A 25,729-nucleotide genomic window follows, 5' to 3' on the forward strand; every position below is an offset into this window, starting at 1 on the left:
TCAAAGAGTTTCATCCAACACTGGGCCCGCCTGGTACAGAGACAGCCTTGGGGCAAACTGGCAGGGAATTACGAACCTTCAGAGCCCTCTGTGGGGGGCCAAAGCAGCAAGGGAGAATCTTGGCCACAGGAAACTGAGGGAACCAGGGAATTTCCATGTGAAAGTGCTGGCAAAGTGACCCACAAGAACCCTGGCATGTTGCCTGAGAAAGAGCTCTCAAACAACCTAGGTTTTTAGAAAGCCACCCTGTGAGGAGTACGGGGTCTGACTCTGAGGAGACAGGAAGTGACTTTGTATGTCACCTGGGGATTCAAGGGAGAAATTAGATCAGAGGCAACTGGAAAACACCCTGAAGATTCACCTGGACAAGAAGTTGAGTAGATGACTCTGGCAGGAGCCCTATAGGTGAGTGTAGTTCATGGCGTGTGGCCACCCGTACACTGCCTCCTCCTGGGAGTCAGGAGCACCATCTGAATACCTCTTGGAAACTTAAAAAAAAAAATGATTTCTTTATTGTTGTTTGTGCTGGGTCTTCATTGTTGTGTGGGGGCTTTAGCTGTGGTGAGCAGGGGCTGCTCTTGCAGCTCATGCAGTGCATGGGCTTCTCATTGTGGTGGCTTCTCTTGTTGCAGAGCACAGGCTCTAGGCAGATGGGCTTCAGGAGTTGCAGCTTGAAGACTCTAAAGCTTGGCTCATTAGTTGTGCAGTACAGGCTTAGTTGCTCTGCAGCACATGGAATGTTTCTGGACCAGGGATCAAACCCATGTCCCCTGTATAGGCCGGTGGATTCTTATCCACTGTACCATCAGGGAATTACCCTCTTGGAAGTTTTCCTGCCTGATCCAGATGGTAGACAAGCACCAGAAGCCCAGATTATATGGTTTGGGGTACAGCAAAGTCAGGGCTTACCTCTCAAGCTCCTTGAATCCATAAACCATTTAGTTAATAGAGACTCAATCATGGCCTCTTCCTCAGCCCATCTTTCTCTCTCAGCCACCCATGGGATGAGGGATGGCTAAGCTGAGGGAGAAACCCTTGGCAGGTCAGGAGACAAGCTGATCACAAAAGTTCAGCCCCCATCTTGGACAGTCCTCTCCCAGTTGCTCAGCTGTGAACAAGGAAGCTCAGATGGTCCTGAGATGTTGGCCATGGTCCACACAGGACCTTAAGTCTGAGGAGAAGAGCAAACAAACTTTTTAGCTTCTCACACCCATCATCATGGACAAATTGTGGCAGAGTGGGAATGTACGGGGGATGGGAGAAGCAGTCTGGAGTCACTCCAAGTCAAATAATGGCAGGACATGACCCAGAAATGAGAGTGAAGTCATGTCCCAACAGATTCCAGTCACGGAGGAGCAGAGACCCAGAGGCAGAGAAAAGAGAGGAAGAGGTCTGGAGGGGAGCATCGTCTTCCTACTTTAGGAAAAGGATGCTGGAGATTAATTTAGGAATTCCTTTGAAGGCCAAAATGTCCAGGGAAGAAGTCCAAGAAGACTGCAGCTCCTGAGCCACAATTGAAGGATGTCCTGAGGGCCAGTGAGCTGGGAGGCGCACAGAAACTGAATGGACGTCTGAGTGGTCAGTGGGGTCCAGTGACCAGGGAACTGTCCTCCCCCTGAAGAGTGCTGGTTGCCCAAGATTGGGAACAGCCAAGCCTTAAAGAGTAGCTTGCTGATGGACTGAGGCTGATACTGGAGATAGAGATGCGAGCCAGTCTCAGGACTTTCCCATTGAAGTTCTCCTTGGCTCAGAGAGTCTGCCTGCTCCATTTCCTTCCATCCATAAATCAATTTGAGGAGAGCTGATATTTTATTTTAATGATACCATGTTCTCTAATTCACAAACACTGTAGATCTCTCAATGTATTTAGGCCTTCTTCAATTTCCCTTGGTAAAGTTCTGTAATTTTCTGTGTACAAATATTACACATATCTTGATAAATTTTATCTCTATTTCATATTTTTACATAAATGCTATTTTGAGTTTCCAATTGTTCACTGCTAATATAGAGAAATAAAATTGATTTTTGTTTGAAATTCCTGGTGGTCCAGTGGTTAGGACTTTCACTGCCATGGGCCTGAGTTCAATCCCTGCTTGGGGAACTAAGATCCTTGCAAGCCATGTGGTGCAGCAAAAAAAAAAATTTTTTTAATTTTTTAATTTAAAATTTTTTGGTTTTTTGACCTTATATTCCTTATAACTTTTGTTAAACTCACTTATTAGTCCTGTGGCTTTTTCTGTTGACTATTTAGGACTTTCTACATAGATGTATCACCTGTAAATAGGGAAAATTGTATTTCCCCCTTTCTAATCTGTGTGCTTTTTCTTTTTCTTGCCTTAACTGCATTAGCTAGTACCTGCAGTACAATACTGGATAGAAGTGGTATGTATAGACATCTTTGTCTTCTTGATCTTAGTCTGGAAAGCAATCAGTCTTTCACACTAAGTATGATGTTGGCTGTAGATTTTTTTGTAGATGCCCTTTATGAGACTGAGGAGTTCCATTCTATTCCTGGTTTTCTGACAGTTGTTACCAGATTGGCTATTTGGTCAAATGTTTTTTCAGCATCTATCAAAACGAGCATAGAGTTTTTCTTTTACAGATTGTAAATGTGGTGAATTATGTTGATTTATTTAATGTTAAAACCAACTAGACATTCCTGGGGTAAGCCCTACTTGGTCATGATATATTATTCTCTAATATGTTGTTGTATTAAATTTCCTAAAATTTTGTTTAGAATTTTTGCAAATGAGACATAGTGGTCTATAGTTTTCTTTCTTGTAATATTTTTGTCTGGTTTTGGCATCATGGTAATGTTGGGGTCATAGAATGAGTTGGAAAGTATTCCCTCATTTTCAGGATTTTAAGAGCTTATTTAGAATTTTTTTCTTCCTTAAATATTTGATAGAATTCACCAGGGAAGTCATCTGCACCTGAGGTTTTCTGTGAGGAAAGGTTTTTAACTACAATTTTGATTCCTTTAATAGATATAAAGGCGCTTCAAGTTATTTATTTCTTTAATCAGTGTTTGTAATTTGTATATTCATAGTTTTTATTCATTTCATCTATGTTTTTAAAATTGGCACAAAGTTGTTCATAACATTCCCTTTAAATATCAGCACGATCTATAGATGTGTCACCTCTAATTCCTAATACTGTTAATTGATGTTTTCTTTTTTTCTGATCAGTCTAGAAAGAAGTTTATCAAATTGACCCAAAATAACCAGCTTTTGGTTTTACTGGTTTCTACTTTTAATCTCCTGTTTCCTTGATTTCTGCTTTGGGTTTAGTTTTCCCTTTTTGCTGCAATTTACTGGGATTTTAGCAGGGAGCAGAAACAACTGCATGAGTTCACTAAATGTTTATCCAGAAATTAGAGATGTGATCTGAGGGAGACAGGTGGTGGACTTGGTTTTAGCTTCACTTTATGGCTCTCCCTCTGGAGTTTATGGAACCACCATTTATAGATTCCTCTAGGCTGGAAGGGCTTCCCAGGTGGCACAGTGGTAAAGAAACTGCCTATCAATTCAGGAGACACAAGTTTGATCCCTGAGTTGGGAAGATCTCCTGAAGAAGGAAATGGCAACCCACTCCAGCATTCTTGCCTGGGAAATCCCACAGACAGAGGAGCCTTGGGTGGGGGGGTTGGGGGGGGTGGGCGGGAGTGTGTGGCTACAGTCCATGGGGTCACAAAGAGTTGGATACAACTTAGTGACTAAACAACAATAAAAATGTTTCTGGGCTGGAAAGCTTGGAGTTATTAGTGTTTAAAATGTTGTTTGTGCAGTCTGATAGACTCAGGATTTCTGTCCTAAATTTTCCCGCTTTCTAACCATGAAACCTTGTAATTTAATGCTCTTGAGCCTCAGCTTCTCATCTGTACATCAGAAATAACAGTATTTTTCCTTATAATGAGATAATCCATACTGATACTCTTAACTCCAGTACCTAGCATGTTAGCTACTATTACTTTTTCATGACTTTCATCACAAAAATCTATCCTGCCTTAAAAACCCCTGTTTCATTTAAGCATTTTGTCATGTTAACCCTCCTGCTAAATAAATTCCCGTCTTCCACTGCTCCTCTCAAGGGTGTGGTAATTAAATGCATAAGCTAGCTTTTGTTTTATAGCAAATCATCCCAAAAACAGGGACATAAAAAAATGAACAAGTTTCCCCTTCATGATTCTGTGTGTTGGCTGGGCCATCTAGGCCAGCTCAAGAGTTGGATGATGTAGGATAGCTTCACTTATATGTCTGGTGACCAGTTTGGTGTCTGCTGAGACTCAGCCATGTATCCCTAACCATCTAGTAGGCTAACCCAGGCTTGTCTGTGTGGTAGGACGCCAAGAGGAAGAGAGGGCAAGCTCTGATGACCAAGCTCCTCCCACCATAGGACCCAGCACATAGTCTGTGCATGGCTTCACTAATCAGTCCACTTTATGTTGCTTGTTTTCCCCCTTGCCTGTTTCCAAGCACTTCTTACTCGTGTTGTCCTTCTATATGTAAGGTAACTTTGAATGTGATCTTTTATCTTGGCAAATATAGGATGCTGGGCAAAGAACTAAGGAATAAAAATCTCCAGCTCCGATATGAGGGGGTCCCTGACTTCCTGTCCCTGAAGTCCCTAGATAACCCACCTAATCCCTCTGGGACTCCGTCCTGCCTTGGCTCTGTCAGTTCTCTCAGACCTCGATTCCTTCCCAACCCAGGTAGAGCCTGAGCCTCCAATCTGTCAACAGCCCTACTCCACCACCACCAACAGACTCTGCCACCTGCCACTGTGCCAGCTTGCCCTTCCTCCTAGTCTGCCCCACTTCCATCTCCCCTTGACCTAAGGGAACAGCTAATTCCCAGTTCTTAGCCTCTCCTTTCCTGCTGACTGAGCTCAGAGTTCCCATTCCGACAGTGGGTAAGGGCTGGCCCTGGGGACCCAGGGAGAGCAACCCCCATCTGTCACATGGCCTGTGCTAAATGCAAGTAGACAGAGAGCTAGTGGGTGTAGCTAACACCCACTAATGCATCCTGCAAGCAGAGACCCATTCCTTCTTCCAGATTGGATGAACTGCACAGGTTTGGCAAGTATGGGTCTAAGGTGCTCTCAGCGGCTCAGCCCTCTGCCAGAAATACCATCCATATAGGCGCCTGTCTTCCGCCTGGAGGCACAATGCCTTATCCAAAACCTTGTCTCTGGGAGAAGAGAAAAGATCAGTGCATACTCGGGTGTGTGACCTGAGTGGTTTCTGGTTCTCTGATCCACACGTGATGCTCTAGGAGAAAAAAATGTCTCTAACTATATTTACCAGATCTTTTGGGGGGAAGAGGACAAAGATACATAGTTTAATATTTATATAATTGAACTTATTTAAGTTAGGACATTTTATTCTCCTTATGCTCCACATATCGGAGAAGGCAATGGCACCCCACTCCAGTACTCTTGCCTGGAAAATCCCATGGATGGAGGAGCCTGGTAGGCTGCAGTCCATGGGGTCGCTAAGAGTCGGACATGACTGAGCGACTTCACTTTCACTTTTCATTTTCATGCATTGGAGAAGGAAATGGCAACCCACTCCAGTGTTCTTGCCTGGAGAATCCCAGGGACGGGGGAGCCTGGTGGGCTGCCGTCTATGGGGTCACAAAGAATCGGACACAACTGAAGCGACTTAGCAGCAGCAGCAGCATGCTCCACATATAAAAACAACACATGCAAGACTTCCCTAAGTGGTCCAGCAGTTGAGTCCACCCACCAATGCAGGGGACAGAGGCTTGATCCCTGGTCCAGGAAGACTGCACATGCCATGAAGCAACAAACCCATGTGCCACAACTGCTAAGACCAAGTGCTGCAACTACTGAAGCCCACTCACCCCAGAGCCCATTTTCTGCACCGAGAAGCCACCACAGTGAGAAGCCCATGCACCACAAACAGAGAGCAGCCTATGCTCGCTGCAACTAGAGAAAGCCCATGTGCAGCAACAAAGACCCAGCGCAGCCAAAAAATAAATAAATAAAAAACTTAAAAATAAATAAAAATAACATTCTCATGATTAGAAAAAAATCTACAGTATACTGCAGAGAAGAAAGTGAAAAGTTCCCTTAGCTGCCAAAGAACATGCCTCCCCACCAAGCAACCATTGTTAGCATACCTGTATTTATCCTTCTAGAAGTTTCTACATATGTGTAAACATGGATTTGTTATAATCCTGTTTTACATGTATGAATAGAACACTGTAACAGTTTACTATTTATGTTGTATTGGTAAATTTTCTCATGTGGCTATATGACAAAATCTTTCCAAAATGTACAGTTCATGATTTAGAAGCACGTGATAACTCAAAAACCTACTTCATAAATAACTTTTCTAGAACTCAAAACACCCTCTCAGAGAAATAATGTTCTAAGTCGGGGTCCATAAACTTCTGTAAAGGGCCAGATGGCAAGTATTTTCAGCTTTGCAGGCCATAATCTCTGTCACTGGTTCTGTTTGGGGGGCTGTTTGTTTTTGTTCACAATCTTTTTAAAAAGTAAAGACCAATCTTGTCTCTTAAGCTGCACAAAAACAGGCTGTGGGCTAAATTGGGCCTTCAGAGTATAGTCTGCTGTGCCCTGTTTGAAATACCAGTTAGGCTCCCAGCTTAGCACCCAGAAGCAAAATCCACCCAAAATGCTAAGATACCAAATGAGTCAATATATTTTAAATGGCTTTGCAAACCATAACATCTACACCACTGTGAAGAATTATGACACTTCTTCAGTGTTTAGCATGTGGGTAATTTTTTAAAAAATAAAATTTGTTAACATTGAATTAAAAAGTTCTATATATCTTGAATTGCATGAAGAATTAGTGAAGAATCTGAATAGAATTTTCCAGTTATCTACAAGGTAGAAGAGGTGGGGAACTGTGTTATATCCAATCCTACTGTTTTTGTCAACACAATGTAAATATGCTGCTGCTGCTGAGTCACTTTAGTCGTGTCCGACTCTGTGCGACCCCATAGATGGCAGCCCACCAGGCTCCCCCGTCCCTGGGATTCTCCAGGCAAGAACACTGGAGTGGGTTGCCATTTCCTTCTCCAATGCATGAAAGTAAAAAGTGAAAGTGAAGTCGCTCAGTCGTGCCCAACCCTCAGCGACCCCATGGACTGCAGCCTACCAGGCTCCTCTGTCCATGGGATTTTCCAGGCAAGAGTACTGGAGTGGGGTGCCATTGCCTTCTCCTCAATGTAAATATACGTGGGCCCAAACTTGACTGGTTTGTGTGGCATAAGTTCATAGGCCAAGCAGCCCCCTCCATCAGTAGAGAGAGAGTGTACCACTGAGTTTCCGTCTCTCCCCCCAGCTCCTGTGGGCACTGAGAAAGGCTTCTCTTGTGCTTGTCACTTACATTCACATGCACTGACCTGAATCTTGAGTTCTCTGTGCGTTGCCCTTCTGGTAACTCACAAAGGCAAGAGAAGGGGCAGACAGCAGAATAACAAGGATGCTGGAGAGTCATTTGAGAACTCCTTAGATGAGGAACCTTATTTTTAACAATGGCCAAAAATCCTTATTGTATTTCATTGAGCTTTAATCCTTTCGACTCATCTCTTTTCTGTCAGAGGTAGAACTTACCTTAATAACTGCACTTTATGATTACAATTCTACTTTCATACAAAAGAAGTGCAGACTACCCTGAAATACTTGGGCTGGCATTAGGAAAGAAGGCGGGAGAGAAAGGGTGCTGAGAAGGATCATGAGTGAGGAAGGGCCTGAGCTGGGGGTGGTGTGCAGGCAGTGAAGGCAGCTCCTGGTACATATACAATTTCAGGAGGGAGAGCCAGGTGGGCAGGTGGCATAAAGTCACCTGGGTCCTTAAGATGGGGGCACTTTGTCAGTCCCCTTAGCAAAACATCCTATAACTGGCTAAAAGAAGTTCTTTAAAAGAAAATTCTGTAATGCTAATAATAATAATAAAATAAGGCCTTCCATACATTGGACTTGAAGCACCCCTTGATTCTCCTGAGTCTGCTTATCCAGTCACGTAAGCCAGAGCAGACTGTCAGAGAAAGCGTGTTGATGATGACAGGTACAATTTAAAAATGACCTAAGTTGGACTTCCCTGGTGGTCCAGTGGTTGGGGAGTCCACCTGCCAATGCAGGGGACACAGGTTTGATTCCAGGTCTGGAAGGATCCCACATGCCTCAGAGCAACTGGACCCGTGTGCCACAGCTACTGAGCCCTCGCACCCTAGAGCCTGTGCTCCGCAACAAGAGAAGCCACTGCAATGAGAGGACTCTTAGAGTAGTCCCTGTTCACCACAACTAGAGAAAAGCCCACGCAAAGCAACAAAGCCCCAGCACAGCAAAAATAAATAAATCTGTGAGTCTGTTTCTTAAAAGATAAAATTAAAATGACATAAGTTTACAGACCACAGAAGAGTTTAGAAAATACTTTCCCAAGCATTATCCTTGTGACAACAACTCCATAAGGTCAGGGAGGTGGAGATGGGCTCAGTGACTCGCCCAAGGTCACAGAGGTAGCACAGGGCTGAGTAGAAAGCAGGGTGTAAAGTTTCTGAGGCCAGTCACAGAGCTCCCCACATTTCCCACGCTGCGGAGGTGCCAGGCAGATCTAGTGGGAATGGGCATCCCTGCCCCTATTCTCCTTCCTCTTCATTTAGTGGTTAGATTCCCATGAACATCACTCTAGGTGAAGCATGCTGTGCTTATGAAGCATCTGTGTGTGTTAGTTGCTCAGTCCTGTCCAACTCTTTGCGACCCCATGGACTGTAGCGCGCTAGGCTCTTCTCTCCATGGAATTCTCCAGGCAAGAATACTGGAGTAGGCTGCTATTTCCTTCTCCAATGAAGCATATGAAACCTCAAATAAAGCATCTGGGTCAGCTGAGCATCTGCCCCTGCACAGGGGAAGGTATGAGAGCCACAGTGGGAAGGGAACCAACTCCAGGGCCAGGTCGGATGACAGGGATGACATCCTCAGTGCTTGGCCAACCAGCTGTGTGAGCCTGAGCACATCATTTAACCCCTGGTCAATGTAGAGAAAGCAAGCAGCCCAGTGCCAAGGACCCACTAAAAGTGTAGTAACTGATACAGATTTCATTATAATGGTGCCTTCATCCTTTGGGACCGTATCATAAAAAGAAAACTACCAACAAGAGCTTGATAAACAAACGGTTCATCAGTTCAGTTCAGTTCAGTCGCTCAGTCATGTATGACTGTGTGACCCCATGAATCGCAGCACCCCAGGCCTTCCTGTCCATCACCAACTCCTGGAGTCTACCCAAATTCATGTCCATCAAGTCGGTAATGCCATCCAACCATCTCATCCTCTGTCGTCCCCTTCTCCTCCTGCCCCCAATCCCTCCCAGCATCAGTCTTTTCCGATGAGTCAACTCTTCGCATCAGGTGGCCAAAGTATTGGAGTTTCAGCTTCAGCATCAGTCCTTCCAATGAATGGCCAGGACTGATCTTTAGGATGGACTGGTTGGATCTCCTTGCAGTCCAAGGGACTCTCAAGAGTTTTCTCCAACACCACAGTTCAAAAGCATCAATTCTTCAGCACTCAGCTTTCTTTACAGTCCAACTCTCACATCCATACATGACCACTGGAAAAACCATAGACAACAAAGGACTAGATGGCCTTTTGTTGGCAGAGTAATCTCTCTGCTTTTGAATATGCTATCTAGGTTGGTCATAACTTTCCTTCCAAGGAGTAAGTGTCTTTTAATGTCATGGCTGCAATCACCATCTGCAGTGATTCTGGAGCCCCCAAAAATAAAGTCTGACACTGTTTCCACTGTTTCCCCATCTATTTCCCATGAAGTGATGGGATCAGATGCCATGATCTTAGTTTTCTGAACATTGAGCTTTAAGCCAACTTTTTCACTCTCCTCTTTCACTTTCATCAAGAGGCTTTTTAGTTCCTTTTCATTTTCTGCTGTAAGGGTGGTGTCATCTGCATATCTGAGGTTATTGATATTTCTCCCGGCAATCTTGATTCCAGCTTGTGCTTCTTCCAGCCCAGCATTTCTCATAATGTACTCTGCATATAAGTTAAATAAGCAGGGTGACAATATACAGCCTTGACATTTCCTATTTGGAACCAGTCTGTTGTTCCATGTCCAGTTCTAACTGTTGCTTCCTGACCTGCATATAGGTTTCTCAAGAGGCAGGTCAGGTGATCTGGTATTCCCATCTCTTTCAGAATTTTCCACAGTTTATTGTGATCCACACAGTCAAAGGCTTATGGGTTTTGCTAATTCCAGCCTCCACACACTGGAATAATCCATCCCACACCTTAAGCCAACTACAATTTTAAAATGTAATAAGTGGCACTAATCCTTCTCCTCTCTCTCTATATATGTGATTGATAAATATCAGCATTCCCTGTGCTAGTTACTGTTTTGGAGAGCTGGAGCAGATGGGCGGAAAGCCAAAATTACCTGAACAGCTTGAGCTCCTGGAGTTACTCTCCAAACTAGTGAAAATTATCAGCTCTCAGGGCTCCCCCTACAGGCACCAGAAAGCCAAGGCTAACCTGGAAGGTGGATGTCATTTGTGTCCCTTTCTTTAGAAAAAGTTCCCGAGATGGAAAGGATTGGAAGGTTTACTTCCAATGACTTCTCTTGCTGAGGGATGGAAGTTCATAACCTAGAGATATGAACTTCCTCACAGCCGGACATTTTCTTGCCTAGAGACAAAAACTCACACAGGGGAGTCAAGGATTGAGGGTTGGTAGAGGCTATAGAACTTGTATGAGAAACAGCTAAAAAAAAAAAAAACATGACAGGGTGATCAGCCTCACCCTCTATGGCCCTGCCAGAGAGTGTAGTTATCAGAGAACAGATCTGCTCTCATGTAAAGGAAGAACCCTTTAATAATGAGCTACACAGGGCAGGGGTGAAGGGTCGTCACTGAGGGGCTTATGCAGGGAAAAAAGGCCAAACATTGGAAATACTGAAGAGACTGATGAGCTGGCAGAAAACTAAGCTGGATTATATTTAGGGTTTTAGTTCTAAAACCCTGAGAATGTATGTTAAAACCGCAAACAACGGAAGAGTCCTCTTGCTAGAAAGTTGACTGGTATGGTCCTCAGAGTTATTTTCTCCATATTAAGTATCAACATTTTGTGTTTCAAGACCTGCAAGTGAAAGTGAAGTCACTCAGTTGTGTCTGACTCTGTGACCCCGTGGACTGTAGCCTACCAGGCTCCTCCATCCATGGGATTTTTCAGGCAAGAGTACTGGAGTGGGTTGCCATTTCCTTCTCCAGGGGATCTTCCCAACCCAGGGATGGAACCCAGGTCTCCCATATAGTAGGCAGACACTTTTACCGTCTGAGCCACCAGGGAAGTCACTCAGTCTCAAAGTGATTTTAAGAGATAAGAATTCAAAATCAAAATAAAGGATGGATTGTTACCAATGTCAGTTTCCTAGTTTTAACATTATACCATAGTTATGTAAGATGTTACCATGAGAAGAAGCTAGGTGAAGGGGTCACAGGCCTTCGGCACTATTTTTGCAATTTCCTATGAATTTATAGGGTTAGCAGTAAAGAATCCACCTGGAGATGGGGGGGTTTGATCCCTGGGTGGGGAAGATCCCCCGAAGGAAAGCATAGCAACCCACTCTAGTGTTCTTGCCTGGAGAATCCCCATGGACAGAGGAGCCTGGCAGGCTACAGTCCACAGGGTCACAAAGCATCGGACACATTGAAGCAACTTAGCACACACATGAACCTATAATTGTCTCGAAATAAAAAGCTTTTACAAATCAAATTAAAAATACTTCCCCAAGAGGTTCTAGGTAATCTCAAAGACAACCCAGTTTGTTTCCGGAATGCAGTGTCATGAGCCACAAATGACTCTGCAAGTATCTACAGGCAGCAGGGCTCATTTCAAAACCATGATCAATCAGCTATTAAGATTTATGGTTACAATTAGGAAAGCCTGTGTCATGCTGACAGGTGTCTAATTTGGTTATGCTGATCATAAATCTTCAGCTATCTGGGATCACATCCCTAAAATCATCTATGGGCAATACGTTCTTGAAGCTGCTTCCCGTGTGGTGTTCACACAGGAATCGTGCACAGACTTAATTAGTCTCTTTATCTGACTGTAATCCAACAATGAGCCTGTGTCTTCTTCCTCCACAACTATGACTGGCAACAAGAACGGCATCCAGTTTAATCTCAGTCTACCACTGAAACCCACTCACGGTAGTTCTCAGTCAATGGTCATAGAGTAAATAAGAAATAAATAAGAAATAAATCAGTAATTAAGTTATTTTTCTTGGACTTCTCAGAATGACTTTCTTTTCTGATACAAAGGCATCCAAAGAAATCCTAAAGTCACCATTTTGGAATCAGGATTAAATATATACACATACGTGGGTGCGGGGAGCAAAGTCTCTAAAGATCTTTATAACAACTTTATTTTGATTTGTTAGTTTCTCAAGATATCATAACTCAGTTTGATTTAGAACAAAATAGAGAGATCAGGCTTTTTCAGACAAAAAAAACCCCAACATGAATGGCTGAACACATCCCCTAACTTCTGCCCAGTTTTACCAAGTACCAAGGACAACTGACTTCTTTCAGAAAACCCTGACATAGCATCGCCTTTGGATTCTGCAGTATTAACTGATCAAAAGCAATCATGATATAGTGATTTCTCCAAATTCTATATCTCTTAGTTTATTAAAATACATGTTTTTCAAATAAATATTATGAACAAGCCAAATCACCAAATGTGTGAGATCACAAAGTGCCATGTTGCTTCCTTTTGCAAAGAAGGCACATCATTAGCTTGTACTGATAACCCAACAGCCACACCGAAGTCAATCAGGCTGCCTTACAGGCTCCATGGAGGATCCTCACGACCCCAAAGACACCGGGGACTCCGCAGGCTTGCTCATCTGAACAGGCTCAGAAGCCGGCTTGATCCTTAGGACTTCCGCAAAACCATCACCAAACCAGCATGTAATGTGTGCCGTGTCTACTGTAAAGTAAAAAAGACGATCTTGGCAGAGCTTCCGTCGATATACAGACCGAGGATCAGCTGACAGCACAGCCTCGATGGCATGCCTTGCTTCCTCCGCTGACTGAAAATATTTAAATGAAGCCTGACCAACACCTGCAATAAGAAGAACACAGCTTGGGAATTCTCTGGTGGTCCAGTGGTGAGGACTCCATGCATTAACTGCCATGGGCCCAGGTTCAATTCCTGCTGGGGAAGTAAGATCCCACAAGGCACACCGCCCCCACCCCCACCCCAAAAAAGGACCCCATGACTTAATTATCAAAATCATGCAAGTCAAATTTCAGTACAGTGAGTTTCAATGTGGAGGCTGGTTGGAGCCTCATAAAGAATGTGGTACTGTCATTATATTAAAGTGGTACATATTCAAGTGGTATATTCAAGTGGTACTGTCATTATATTAAATTTATGCACACTCAACCCAGATTTGAAATCTGCTGAGCAAAAAAAATCATGGCGATAATTTTCCTTAGTCTCCTAAGCAGGATAGCTGAGCTTTCACTTTTGTGCACCCAAAATGTCACTTTCTATGCTCAGTGTAGAAAGTGAAAGTCAGTCGCACAGTCCTATCCAACTCTTTGTGACCCCATGGACTGTAGCCTGCCTGGCTCCTCTGTCCATGAAATTCTCCAGGCAAGAATACTGGAGTGGGTTGCCATTTCCTTCTGCAGGGGATCTTCCCAACCCAGACATCGAACCTGGGTCTCCTGCACTACAGGCAGATTCTTTACCAACTGAGCCACTAGGGAAGCTCAATGTAGACTTGAATTCAATTCCTTGTCATTTTCCTCTCACAATGCAGGCATGGTCACTGAAAGGCATGACAGTCCCAGCATTCTCAGAAGCCACACGTAGCCAGAGCACTACCTAAAGGCAGGGGAGGGTGCCTCAGGCAGGGGCGGGTGTCACACACCCACAAGTAAAAGTAACGCTACTTTCTGTAGGAGAAATGGGAGAGCCCTTGTGAGAACAGTGAAGCAGGTAGACTAAGGTCAACACCATCACTGGGAAGAGGCTACCCCATTCCCCAGGTTTGTATGTCAGTAAACACAGGAAGCGGAAAAATTTCCTATGTTTATAACACTATGGGTGTGTTATAATTTTTTTAAATATATTACATACAAAACTTAAATAAAAGATTAACTGTGACCTAATTTTTAATAGCTGCCACATAACATACATCCAAACAAAGACCAGGCTCTTCCAGGAAGGCAGGTGCTTTACAGAATGTTGACCCTGTTCAAAGTATCATCTGGAGTGGTAGTGGGGGGTGGAGGTGCTGTCTTTATCCTTCTGAAAACAAATTCAGATTTTAGAAAACAGCCAAATATCACTCTGGACTATGTCCAATTAAAAAGTTGGTAAGTAAAGTCATGAAATACAATCTCTGGTCAAAAACTGAGGACTAATTATGCAGTGCTAAGATTCCTTTCGTGTTTGGTACATGAAACGATTCTAAGGCCACTCTAAAAAGAAGAGTTCCCAAGACACCACACTCTTCAGTAACTGTTTCCCGTAGAAGCTCCAGGTCTTCGTTTGGCTGTTCATTTGGCGCAGGTGCCCTTCCCTCACTTCTCTGCCTACTTATGTTTCCAAGCTCAGCCCAAATACTTACCCTTTCCTCCAAGAAGCCTTCTCAGATTTCCTCCCCAAGGAGCTAGAAGCCTCCCCAGATTTTCTGCTCCCCAAGTCAGAATACACTCTCCTTCCTGTTCCCACAGCACTCTATTCCAGTGCCAATCCCACCTCTCCATTCCAACATCTTTTTATCCTTTCTACACTCTAAACTTTCTGAAGTCATTTCTTATTTCTGTCCTGGCTCAAAATTCTGCTGCTATAAATCAATCAGCCCCCATTTTATAGTTACAGTTCATTATTTCTCTTTTTAACCACTTTTTAAATCAGTAAGACATAATGTAGCCTCTCAATGAACTACAGTTTGAAAAACACAAAACTTTCCAAAGTAGGAAGCATTTCATGATAACCACCAGACAAGGGGCAAATATATGGTACCTTTTAGGCAGCACTGCTTTGTTCTACCACAAAATCCTTTTTTTTGACTTTCCTTGGGAATTCCCTGGTGGTCTACTAGTTAGGACTCCAAGCTTTCACTGCTGAGGGTGTGGACTTAATCCTTGGTCAGGGAACTAAGACACTACAAGCCATGTGGGGCGTGACCCCTCTAAAGGAAAAAAAAAACACCCAAAACTGATTTCCTCTTCCCATGAACTGTGCTGCCGCTGTTTAGTCACCAAGTCACGTCCCACTCTTTTGCAACCCCATGGACTGTGGCCTGCCAGGCTTCTCTGTCCAAGGGATTTCCCAGGCAAGAATACTGCAGTGGGTTGCTGTTTTCTTCTCAGGGATCTTCCTGACCCAGGGATCGAACAGGTGTTCCTGCATTACAGGTGGATTCCTTTACCAATGAGCCATTAGGGAAGCCCCCCCACGAACTAGATGCAGTGATTAAACAACGTTCATAAAACTTTTAAAATAAAGAGATCAATTTAAAAATTAAATGTCCTGTTTAAACATAAGGCCTTAGGATAGAATGAGAAGCACAACCGCCCAGTGGCAGGTGAAATCTGACATCTCCTTGGCAACGATAAACTGGCCACTTCTTACTGGAACTACTGAACCCACTTCTTAATGGGCCCTTCCTTCATTCTAGACAGCTGCTTGGAATCTGCTTGTGGGCTTGAAAAACCAGATAACAATGTTTGTTAACATTATGTATTAAACAGGTGCCAAGTAAAAGACCTGTGGCGGCTCTTCTGCAGTGCTGGGACTTTACAGGGACAATTCCTGTGGTAAGACACTCTTTCCTTCTTACTACTGGGCTCGTGCCAAAGGCTGAGCTATTGACCACCTGACAGTTAAAATAAGATGAGACATTTCTCTAGTCAGCGAGTGAAACAGATGAAAGAAAATCTACCTAAGTATAGAACAAGCACAACTTAGCGTCTGAATGCCATTTGAGAACTCCAAGAACTACTGCTATGAGTTGACAAGAGGCCCTATTCCTGAGCAGCAGCTGTCCTCAGTAAACACGTGACTGAGTGGCTGGGACTCTGTGCTGAACAGTTGCTGACTGAAAGCCATCAGATGATGACATTGTCCAAGTTTGATTTTATACTCCTACGTTTCTTTACAAGTCATAATGACCAATACTCTATATACCTGCCCTCAGAAATAGCAATTTGGTCTATGGCCATACCACCCTGAACATGTCTAATGTCATCTTGGAAGCTAAGCAGGGTCGGGCCTGGTTAGTATTTGGATGGGAGAAACACCAAGTTTGCCAAATCTCCTAGCAAAGGCTCATCTCTTATTCACAAACAAGAAGTGGAAAGTACCTGGTTCACCTGAGCTGAGGTGCTCAAGGTCCATCTCTGCGTGAGGAGTAAACCGGACTTCCAAGGTGGCCACAGGGGCCTCTCTCACCCAGGCAGGGACCACGCTGCAGTGGGCTGCACCAGCCACCCTGGAAGGAGCCTTGGGGGACATCTCTGGGCCGTGTCCTTCTGGGGCCACTGCTTCTTCCCCTCTCTTCAGCCTGCTGTCTTCTTGTTCCTCTGAAGGGCTCTTCTGGATACGTGGGCCACTTTGCTCTTGTGCCACCCTGGGACTGGATTCTTCACCCAACTCTGCTGCTCTCTCCCTCGGCTCAGGTGAGCTTTGCTGGGTGTTTGCTGCGTCATCAGATCCCGCATTGTTTTCCCCTGAAGTTCTATCTTCAGGACATTTGGGTTTCTCCGTAGTGCAGCGGCAGGGCTGTGATTCCTTGTACTCTGAGAGCTGTTGCCAGTCACAGCTATCAGTCTTGCCTTCAGACTGGGACACGGTTTTCGGTTTATGTTGGTTATTCCGTAAGGTGAAGTCCCCTGAAGACTCAATCAAAGTTTGCGGTGAGTCATAATCAGCTATGTAGGGCTTTATGTCTAGTACAGGTGTGCCATGAATCATGTCAATTCCAGAAAGGTAGACAGCTCCACCTGTAATGTGAAAAACATCTTAGAGATATTAACAATGAAGAACAGCACAAACGATTAGAGACTCAACACCATCTGCCTAAACCTCACCAGGCTTAGTCACAGTTCCTTCACGCACCAGGCTCTCTTACACTTGGTGCCAATACACACTTCTCTTTCTACCTAGAAACTCATTCTCTTTTTAACCTGTCAGACTGCTGCTTGCTCTTCAAGGCTCTCATGTAACACCAGACAGAAGTGTTCTTTCCTCTGGGTTCTGCAGAGGAACCTGTGCCCAAACTTCTCCTGGAGCCCTTGTCACGTGGTCTGGCAATGGCCTGCTTAGAGTCTCTCCCCCTAGACAGTGAGTAGGCCTTCGAGCACTAGGTGGGGCCAGCTCACCTTTGCATCACTGGAGGTTTCTAACTTTGTTCCAAGTACATCAGAAAGATAGTTGCTCAGTCGTATCTGACTCTTTGAGAGCCCATGGACTGTAACCCACCAGATTCCTCTGCCCATGGAATTTTCCAGGCAAGAATACTAGAGTGGGTTGCCATTTCCTTCTCCAGGGAATCTTCCTGATGCAGGGATTGAACCCAGGTCTCCCGCATTACAGGCAGATACTTTATCGTTTGAGCCACCAGGGAAGCCCAGGTACCTCAGAGTCTTCAGCATTACCTCTGTGGGACTGACGATGGTTTCTACTGTGGCAAACAGCATCTAAGGTGGCCCTGTGATGCTCATCACCTAGTGGTGTATGATCCCCTCCTCTTGAGTATGATTTGATATCACTCCAGTGACTATGTTATCTAAGACTCCTGCATTTGCTGCAGATTCACTTGACTCTTCTTGTGGGTTTGATGAAGCAAGCAGCCACGCTGGGAGAGTCCATATAACAAGGCACTGTGGGTGGTCCTTAGGTGCTATGGGCTGCCTCTAGGAGCTGGAGGCAGCCACCAGCCAAAACCCAGCAAGAGGTCAGGACCCTCAGGATCACAACTGTAAGGAAGTGAATTCTGCCAAGACCAGAGTGGGCTTGGAAGTGGATTCTTCCACAGTCAAACCTCCAGAAAAGAACTCATTCCACATGACACCTTCACTGAAACTTGGTGAAGCTCTAAGCAACGACCCAGCTAAGCTGTGTCCCAACTCCCTAACCCATAGAAACATCATAATGTCTTAAACATGTAATAAATGTGTGCTGTTTAAACTGATGGGGTGTGGTAATTTGTTACACAGCAAGAGAAATATAATATTCCGTCATATAATTAAGCAGAATATAAGTCAGATTGCCAAATACTAAGGAAAGGTCTCCTGCTATCCCACTTACACAGCTGTTGTCCAGTTAGTAGACTCTGCTGCAGAGTCTAACTTGACCCTTGGAAAACTGGTCCAGTGAGAATCAAAAAACCACATATGATCACACTTGATCCTATCTTCATTTAAGAAAAACATGACTAACAAAGGACTCTGATTTCTAAAACATGCTTATTGTGAATGAACCTGGAACTTTGGAAAGAAGATTTTGGACTTTCTAAGTGATAGATTGTGCCTAATGACGTCTGCAAAAGACACGGGGTTACAAGTGAGAATTCAAGGGATTTGAAGTCAGACAAACTCTTGTCTGGATGCTGTTGGGTAAATTATCAAACATCCAAGACCTCAGTGTCCTCATCCACAATAGTCAGACTGCTACTCTATCAAGTCCATGAGCCACGATGAGATAACATACATGAACACGCTTTATAAACTGCAAAGCACCACAAAAACACTGGTTATCCTTATAATGCTTGCTTACAAGAGTGTCTGTAGTGTTGCTGTGTTTGTCTTGACCTCTTTGATTTGATCTTCCCCATTAGAATGCTAAGCTCTTCTGGAGGGCAGGGATTTTCATCTAAATTTGTTTGCCACTATATCCCCAGCACCTAGAATAATGCTTGACACATATTCAGTGCTCAGAAAATATGTGTGGGTTGTACAAACAATCATAAAATGTTCCAGTACTATTACCCAAGTTGGTTAGCCACCACAAACTGAGAAAACTCAAGTTGGATTGGCTCTAGAATTTTTCTGGAAAACCTAACCAAGGCCCTGTTGAATATAATCCAGTGAGGGAGTTCAAGCTCTCAGAAAGAACAAATGAAGTAATGGCTCTCATCTTTTTAGTCTGTAATGTACCATTAGAGCCTTCGTAAGATCCTCAAAAAAATATCCCACAGTGAATCCTTCTCCTTTGGCCACTTTACAAACAAGCAAGCTGACGCCTGGAATGTCCCGATTTCCCATATAGCTGCCACTCCATCTTCTGCCTCTTTCACAAATGTGCTGATCAGGTTGGAGGGATTTGAGAACCAGAAGCTTTCAAAAATGAATAGCTCAGTAGCAACATTATATACAAGCATGCAGTTAAAACTAATCTAGTATTCCACACAGGTTCTCCCACAATCTGACAGATGTTCAGTCTATGGGGTCTTCATCCCAGCCCTCTGCCTCATGTCTCAGTGGACAGCAGCACTGCAGCTAGGATGCTTGTTCATTCCTCAGGGCTCCAAGGAAGAAATGACCGACCACCCCATGTGCTGACCATACATGCACGTGCAACCAGTTGCTGTGTTAAATTTTGAGTGTTTCCAGTTGTTTTTAGATCATTTTGTATTTACAGAATATTGAGTTAGAAAAAATTTGGTTGCTAATTTAATGACTGTGAAATCTTAAGAGTTATTTTGAAATAATAACTTCTGATAAGTGCAGTGACATAAACTAACTCTGAGCATCCTATGAGAGCTTATTGCAAAGTGTTTCAATGCTCACATTCCTTTAATCATTTCATTCTCTTCAATATCTGGTGGGTCTCAGGGGCTAACACCATTTGTATTTCTGTGAATAACAGCCAGTGCTGAGTACAATGTTGATTTTATAAGACTTCTTTTGGTTAAGGAAAAAAAGGTAAAAGTAGAAATTACCTTCTACCCTTTCCAGTTTGGCCAGGGTCAGTCCTATTGCATTGGGACGATGTGGGCTCCTTGTAGAGAAAACGCCAGTCTTTGCACCATTCAGCCTAGGAGGCTGTACTTTTGCCTTATAGCTCAAATGACCATTTTTGTGAAAAACAAACAAAATCCTATGGAAAATAAACCAAATTACTGAGTAAGAAAAGAAGACAAAGAAATTAATCTATCATAATGATATGGAGGAGGAAAAAACTATAACCCTCACAAACTAAAACAGAAAGAATGCCTTTAATGGTATTAAAATATGATCAGTGGGGGAAAAAATGTTGGGGTGAGGAAGAATGAACAGAGACAAAATTTAAGTGACAGCAAGTAACGCTAGTATAACATAGGCCTTAATATAGCTAACACTTTACTTAAAATAAGGTCTCTTTTGTCTTTTAGGAAGAGTAGACTTAATACTTCACAGGTCTAGAGCAAAGTCCATAAACTTTTTCTTTAAAGGAGCAGCTGGAAAATATTTTAAGGTTTGCAGGTCAACCAGTCTCTGCTATAAACATTCAACTCTGCTACTGTAGCACAAAAGCAGCCACAGCCAACACATAAATGAATGCTCGTGGCTGTGTTCCCATAAACTTACTTACAAAAACAGATGATGAGATGGGTTTGCTCCATGGGCCATAGCTTGCTGAACCCTGGTCTAGAAGACAGAATAATGACCCATGGGCAGAACTTAGGTCTACTGATGGATTTCAGTCATCCATCACAATTAGAACAATTGCAAATGCAGTGTGCCCCCTCAGTGGATCCCACACTTCCCTGAGGGTGTCCAAGTTATGCCAACATTCACATTCATGCCTATAGTCCAAGAATCCCATGCAATAGATAAGGGAGGTCTGGATGGCAGTCTCCAAGGGTACTTCCAACTGGAGTACTCAGAGACAAGTTCTGGTTCAGAGTACCAATTCTAACTATAAAACAACTTACCAAACATGAGAAAACTGTTCTAAGCCCATCAAGGAATGTTCAGGATTATTAAAGATGCTTTTTCTAATCCTCAAACAAGCCCGTGAATGGCTACAAATGGATGGCTGCCTTGGAGTACCATTCTTGGCTGAGAAACAGGATTCCAAGTAACCAATTGGCTCAGTTAAAAGATTCCCTACAGAAGAAAATTAGGTAAGAAATCATTAATCAAAAGGTCAAGTAGAATGAAATAATGCCATTTGCAGTAACACAGACAGACGTAGGGGCGTCTCTGGTAGCTCAGCCGGTAAAGAATTCCCCCACAATGCAGGAGACCCTGGTTTGATTCCTGGGTTGGGAAGATTCCCAGAGAAGGGATAGGCTACCCATTCTAGTATTCTTGGGCTTCACCGGTGGCTAAGAAGGTGAAGAATCTACTTGCAATGAGGGAGATCTGGGTTCAATCCCTGGGTTGGGAAGATCCCCCAGAGGAGCCCATGGTAACCCACTCCAGTATTCTTGTCTGGAGAATCCCCATGGACAGAGGGCTTGGCCAGCTACAGTCCATGGGGTGTCAAAGAGTTGGACATGACTGAGCGACTAAGCACAGCACAGCACAGCACAGCCAGACCTAGAGATTATCATGCTAAGTAAGCCAGACTTCATGCTAAGTGAGAAAGCCAAATACATGATACTGCTTATAGGTGGAATCTAAAAAAATTATAGAAATGAACTTATTTACAAAACAAATGGACTCACAGACACAGAAAACAGATTTGCGGTTACCAAAAGGGGAAGAGGAGGATAAATAAGGAGTTTGGGCTTAACATATACACACTATTCTACATAAAACAGCCAAAAATGACCTACTGTACAGCATGGAGAACTATACTCAATATCTTATAATAACCTATAATGGAAGAGAATGAATAAAAAGAATACACACATACATATAACTGAATCAGTTTGCTGTACACCTGAAACTAATACATTATATATCTACTTTATTTCAATAAAAAATTTTTAAAATAAAATATAAAAATTTTTAAAAGAGAAGGCACAATTTTCTACATAATAGTGTTAACACAATGTATTAAAACCCACCATCATTATTTTTCTTTTCCAAGCAAGCAAAAACAAAAAAAAAAGGTCAAGAAAAGACGTAGGAAAACATATTTTCTTTAACAAATTGACTTCATAGTTTTAAAATCTACCAGATGTTCTGTGCATGCGTGTATGCTCAGTCGTGTCCAACTTTATGACGCCCTGGACTATAGCTGGCCAGGCTTCTCTGTCCATGGAATTTTCCAGGCAAGCATACTGGAGTGAGTTGCCATTTCCTACTCCAGGGAATCTTCCTGACCCAGGGATCCAATCTGCGCTTCCTGCCTTGGCAGGTGTATTATTCTTTACCACTGAGCCACCAGGGAAGCCTCTACCAGATGTTCAGTCCAGTTTAGTTTAGTTCAGTCACTCAGTCATGTCTGACTCCTTGCAATCCCATGGACCACAGCACGCCACATGTTATTTAACTATAAAACAAGATTCTTAAAACATTCATAAGTACATATAAATATCCTCATCATTACATATGCATTGTTATATCCTTTTAGATAATAAACTGGAAAGAACATGGGTGAAAGGAAAAATTCATTTTTAGAAGGCTTACTATAATTCAAATTCTATGCTACCATAACTATGTATGTGACCTTGGTCAAGACTGTGGAGTATTTCAAATAGAGGGAATAAGGTGCACAAAGTTAAGTGACAAATTTTCTAGCATAAGAAGGGAACAAAACAGTTTGATTGACTGGAGTGTGAGATAGAAAGCAAAGAATAATAAAAGATGAGGAAACGGGTTGCATATAAGATGCTTTCAATTGAAAACAACACAATACATGAAACGAACTAGTTTTAAGCAATAAAGGGAGTGCATGGGGTCAGAGTAGTTATTGGTGCACGTGGCTGTTCTGCCAAGACCTTGCCAACCTAGCCACCAAAGAGCAAGAGAGATGACATCATCCCGCTCGCCTCAGACACATCACGTGGTGGCCTGAGCACATGATCCGTAACTTCACAATAAACAGGAAAAACGACCCTTGTCCATTCAAGGTCTCGCATGTCCCGTCCCCCCTCTGCAGTGAAAGCGGTTCCCGGCTCTTGGAGGTCTTAACGCGTGCAGAACCGCCAGCCTCTTAGAAGTTACCTGTCTCCAAGGCCGGCTTCACACACCCGCACGGGGTCGCTGTGGCGCAAGGCCTGGACTCTTTCAAGTCGCGCATGGCTACGGGTCATAGGCGTCCTCCCAACGCGTTCAAACCTTCCGCTTCCGGTTTCCCTACCTGGCGCCTGCGTAGTAGCTGTGCCGGCGGATGGCGCCAAGATCGAGCATGCGCGGGGCGGGGGCGCTAGGGGAGTGAGGCGCCGGGCGGGGGATGTCAGAGGCTACCGCTAGGTGGCGATTAGAGGTTGGAGGCCTTATCCCGCTTCTGAATCTGTGTCTTGTGCTGTCTCGCGCGGACCCGCTTCAGTTTTAGGGTCCAAGTTACCGCCCTTCCCGTTGAGAACAAGTCGATAAAGATTTATGCATAAAGGTACTCGAAATGATAAGCAACCTACTCATCCAACGCATGGCGCTAATTTTTAAAAAAGAATATGTATATACAGTTATCACACAGCGAGATGACGGGATGTTAGAAAATGTTAATACTTCTTGAGTAGTGGGAATGCATAGATGGTCGTTTATACTTCTCTGTATGCTCCCAATTTTTCCATAATAAAAGGATGTTTCGTCAGAAAAGAAACCCAAATAAACCTCGTTTCAAATCTAATGGATGTGTAGCTCTACACCAGACTAGGTAGGGATAAGAAGTGGGGATTATTCCTTGTGCTCCGTACCTCACGAGAACTGAAGCGAGAATGAAACGAAGTCAACGGCCATATACATTGGGATTGTAGTGGTTGTTCGGGGGAAGCTCTAAAAAGTTGAGGGCCTACAAGAATCAGTTTTCAGCCACTGCAATGACCAGTTAACCCTGCAGCGCTAGCCTGGCCTCAACGTGTGTGTGTTAGTCGCTCAGTTGTGTCCGACTTTTTGTGACCTCATGGACTGTGGCCCGATAGGCTCTTCTGTCCATGGAATTCTCCAGGCAAGAATGCTGGAGTGGGTAGCCATTCCCTTCTCTAGGGCATCTTCCCCACCCAGGTACTGAACCCAGGTCTCCTGAATTGCAGGCAGGTTCTTAACTATCTAAGCCACCAAGGCCTCTTACCTACTTACTTATAACCTCATCTCTCACCTGTATATTTATAAATTTATATATATAAGTTATATTTATATATCTCTGTATACTTAATTCTACTTCTGAGTTTTTTATCCTGTTTTTTCTTGGGCGGGGGTAGGGAGAGAGACATATTGCCTGCAAAACAAATTATTCAAGGTCATAAAACTCCACAGATTTAAAAGTTTAACAACCATGAAAAGCTGTTCCTAAACATGTTCATTTGTCATGAACTAATAGACCACTCTCAGAAAATAACCATCAGAAGGAGTCAAAGATTTAAAGAGAGGATTGTGGGTTTTAAAACAAAAACTTTAAAAACTGATAAAATTCATACCCCTACATGTCCTCTGATAGGTTTTTTCCAGGTGAAATTGGAAAAGAATGCCTTTATTGTTTTCAGGAGGGAACAGTTCTGGGCAGCTATGAAACAAAAGTAAGTTGAGAACTGTTGAGCTTTTTGCACGATGTAAAACTCGAGCCGTAATGGCTGCAATTTTCCACTAGATGGGGGTGTTGCTAAAAGTGATAGTCGCTTTGTGGCCCAACAGAGGTATTTGCCTTCTTGGCCTTAGATATCATATACAATGATAGTGACGCCGAAAATACGATACCAAGTGTGACATGTTCTGAAATGCACAGCAGACTTGGAGACGTTGATGAAGTAGATTGTTACTTGATTTAAAGGAAAAAGTTCTCTTTATGGAAAGCAGGAACTTAAATATGTAGCGCTTTAATTATATGATTTGCAATTTTTATTATCTTGTCTAGAGGACATATGGTTATATAAATAACCATTATATGTGATTATTTGTAGTTTATGATACAGCCTTTTCTCTAGAGGTAGGATCTAGGGATCTGCCTTAAAAAAACCAAACCCTAAATGATTCAAAGTAGGTATCTGCCTACACTTTGAGAAACACTCCTCAGTATAATAATTCCTTTTTTTTTTTTTTTTTTTCAGTTGCAGCCCAAAGGATCTTTGTTGTGGTGTTCAGACTTAGGTGCCCCGTGGCATATGGGATCTTAATTCCCTGACCAGGGATCAAACTGCATCCCCTACACTGGAAGGTGGATTCTTAACCACTGAACCACCAGGGGTGATCCAGTACAATGATTCTTAATCTTTCATTTGAGTGAAGGATCCTTCTGAAAATCAATTAAACCTTTGGATCTTATCACATATCATATTAGATTTAATATCATAAAATTCATGGATTTCAAAGAACAACCGTTGTACCCACAATGAGAGGAGGTTAGCCCAAGGTAGGACTAGATAGATTCTTGCCAAACTTTAATTCTGCTATTCCACATGGACCTTGCATTAACTGTAGTACATTGCATGCAGTTCTTGAACATATCTTGAATTCACTCTTCTCTGTGTCACATACAATAACGCTGCTATCCTCACCTATAATACAAATCTTCTCCAACTTTCAAGGGTCCACTCGTGTAATTTTTTCAGGTCACTCCGGCAAAAAAGTGAGTATTCCCTTGGTTGTATCTTCTATCCAAAGAGCATTAGCAT

At 43.3% G+C, this 25,729-nt stretch overlaps 1 protein-coding gene across 3 annotated transcripts; it reads right to left on the minus strand.

The window, feature by feature from the left end:
- Window positions 1-484: 484 nt before the first annotated feature.
- On the minus strand, window positions 485-24,016 carry TRMO (tRNA methyltransferase O). Of its 3 annotated transcripts, none has more exons than XM_086416024.1 (5): window positions 23,127-24,004; window positions 20,942-21,116; window positions 19,967-20,124; window positions 16,389-17,027; window positions 485-1,171 (listed from the first exon to the last, which is right to left on the minus strand). In XM_086416024.1, the coding sequence occupies exons 1-5, from the start codon at window positions 23,200-23,202 to the stop codon at window positions 1,125-1,127; spliced, it is 1,095 nt and encodes a 364-aa protein (XP_086272150.1). In that variant the 5' UTR covers window positions 23,203-24,004; the 3' UTR covers window positions 485-1,124. The 3 variants fall into 3 exon arrangements, with proteins under 3 accessions (XP_086272150.1, XP_086272149.1, XP_086272151.1); XM_086416023.1 differs by lacking the exon at window positions 485-1,171 and adding an exon at window positions 12,406-13,128 and having other exon boundaries at window positions 23,127-24,016; XM_086416025.1 differs by lacking the exons at window positions 485-1,171; window positions 19,967-20,124; window positions 20,942-21,116 and adding an exon at window positions 12,406-13,128 and having other exon boundaries at window positions 23,127-23,266.
- Window positions 24,017-25,729: the final 1,713 nt, after the last annotated feature.

Source organism: Bos grunniens, chromosome 8, assembly GCF_055505025.1.
Source record: "Bos grunniens cultivar Pamir isolate PY7600 chromosome 8, Bosgru_T2T1.0, whole genome shotgun sequence".
Classification (NCBI taxonomy): Eukaryota; Metazoa; Chordata; class Mammalia; order Artiodactyla; family Bovidae; genus Bos; species Bos grunniens.

Bases quoted from the DNA above. Each gene is read 5' to 3' on its own strand.
- TRMO (XM_086416023.1), bottom strand. From the start codon at position 23,202: ATGCGCGACTTGAAAGAGTCCAGGCCTTGCGCCACAGCGACCCCGTGC. The intron at 20,125-20,941 runs GTAAGTTGTTTT...TATTTTCCATAG, and splicing joins GAACAGTTTTCTCATGTTTG to GATTTTGTTTGTTTTTCACA. The intron at 17,028-19,966 runs GTAATTTCTACT...TTCACATTACAG, and splicing joins CAAACTGGAAAGGGTAGAAG to GTGGAGCTGTCTACCTTTCT.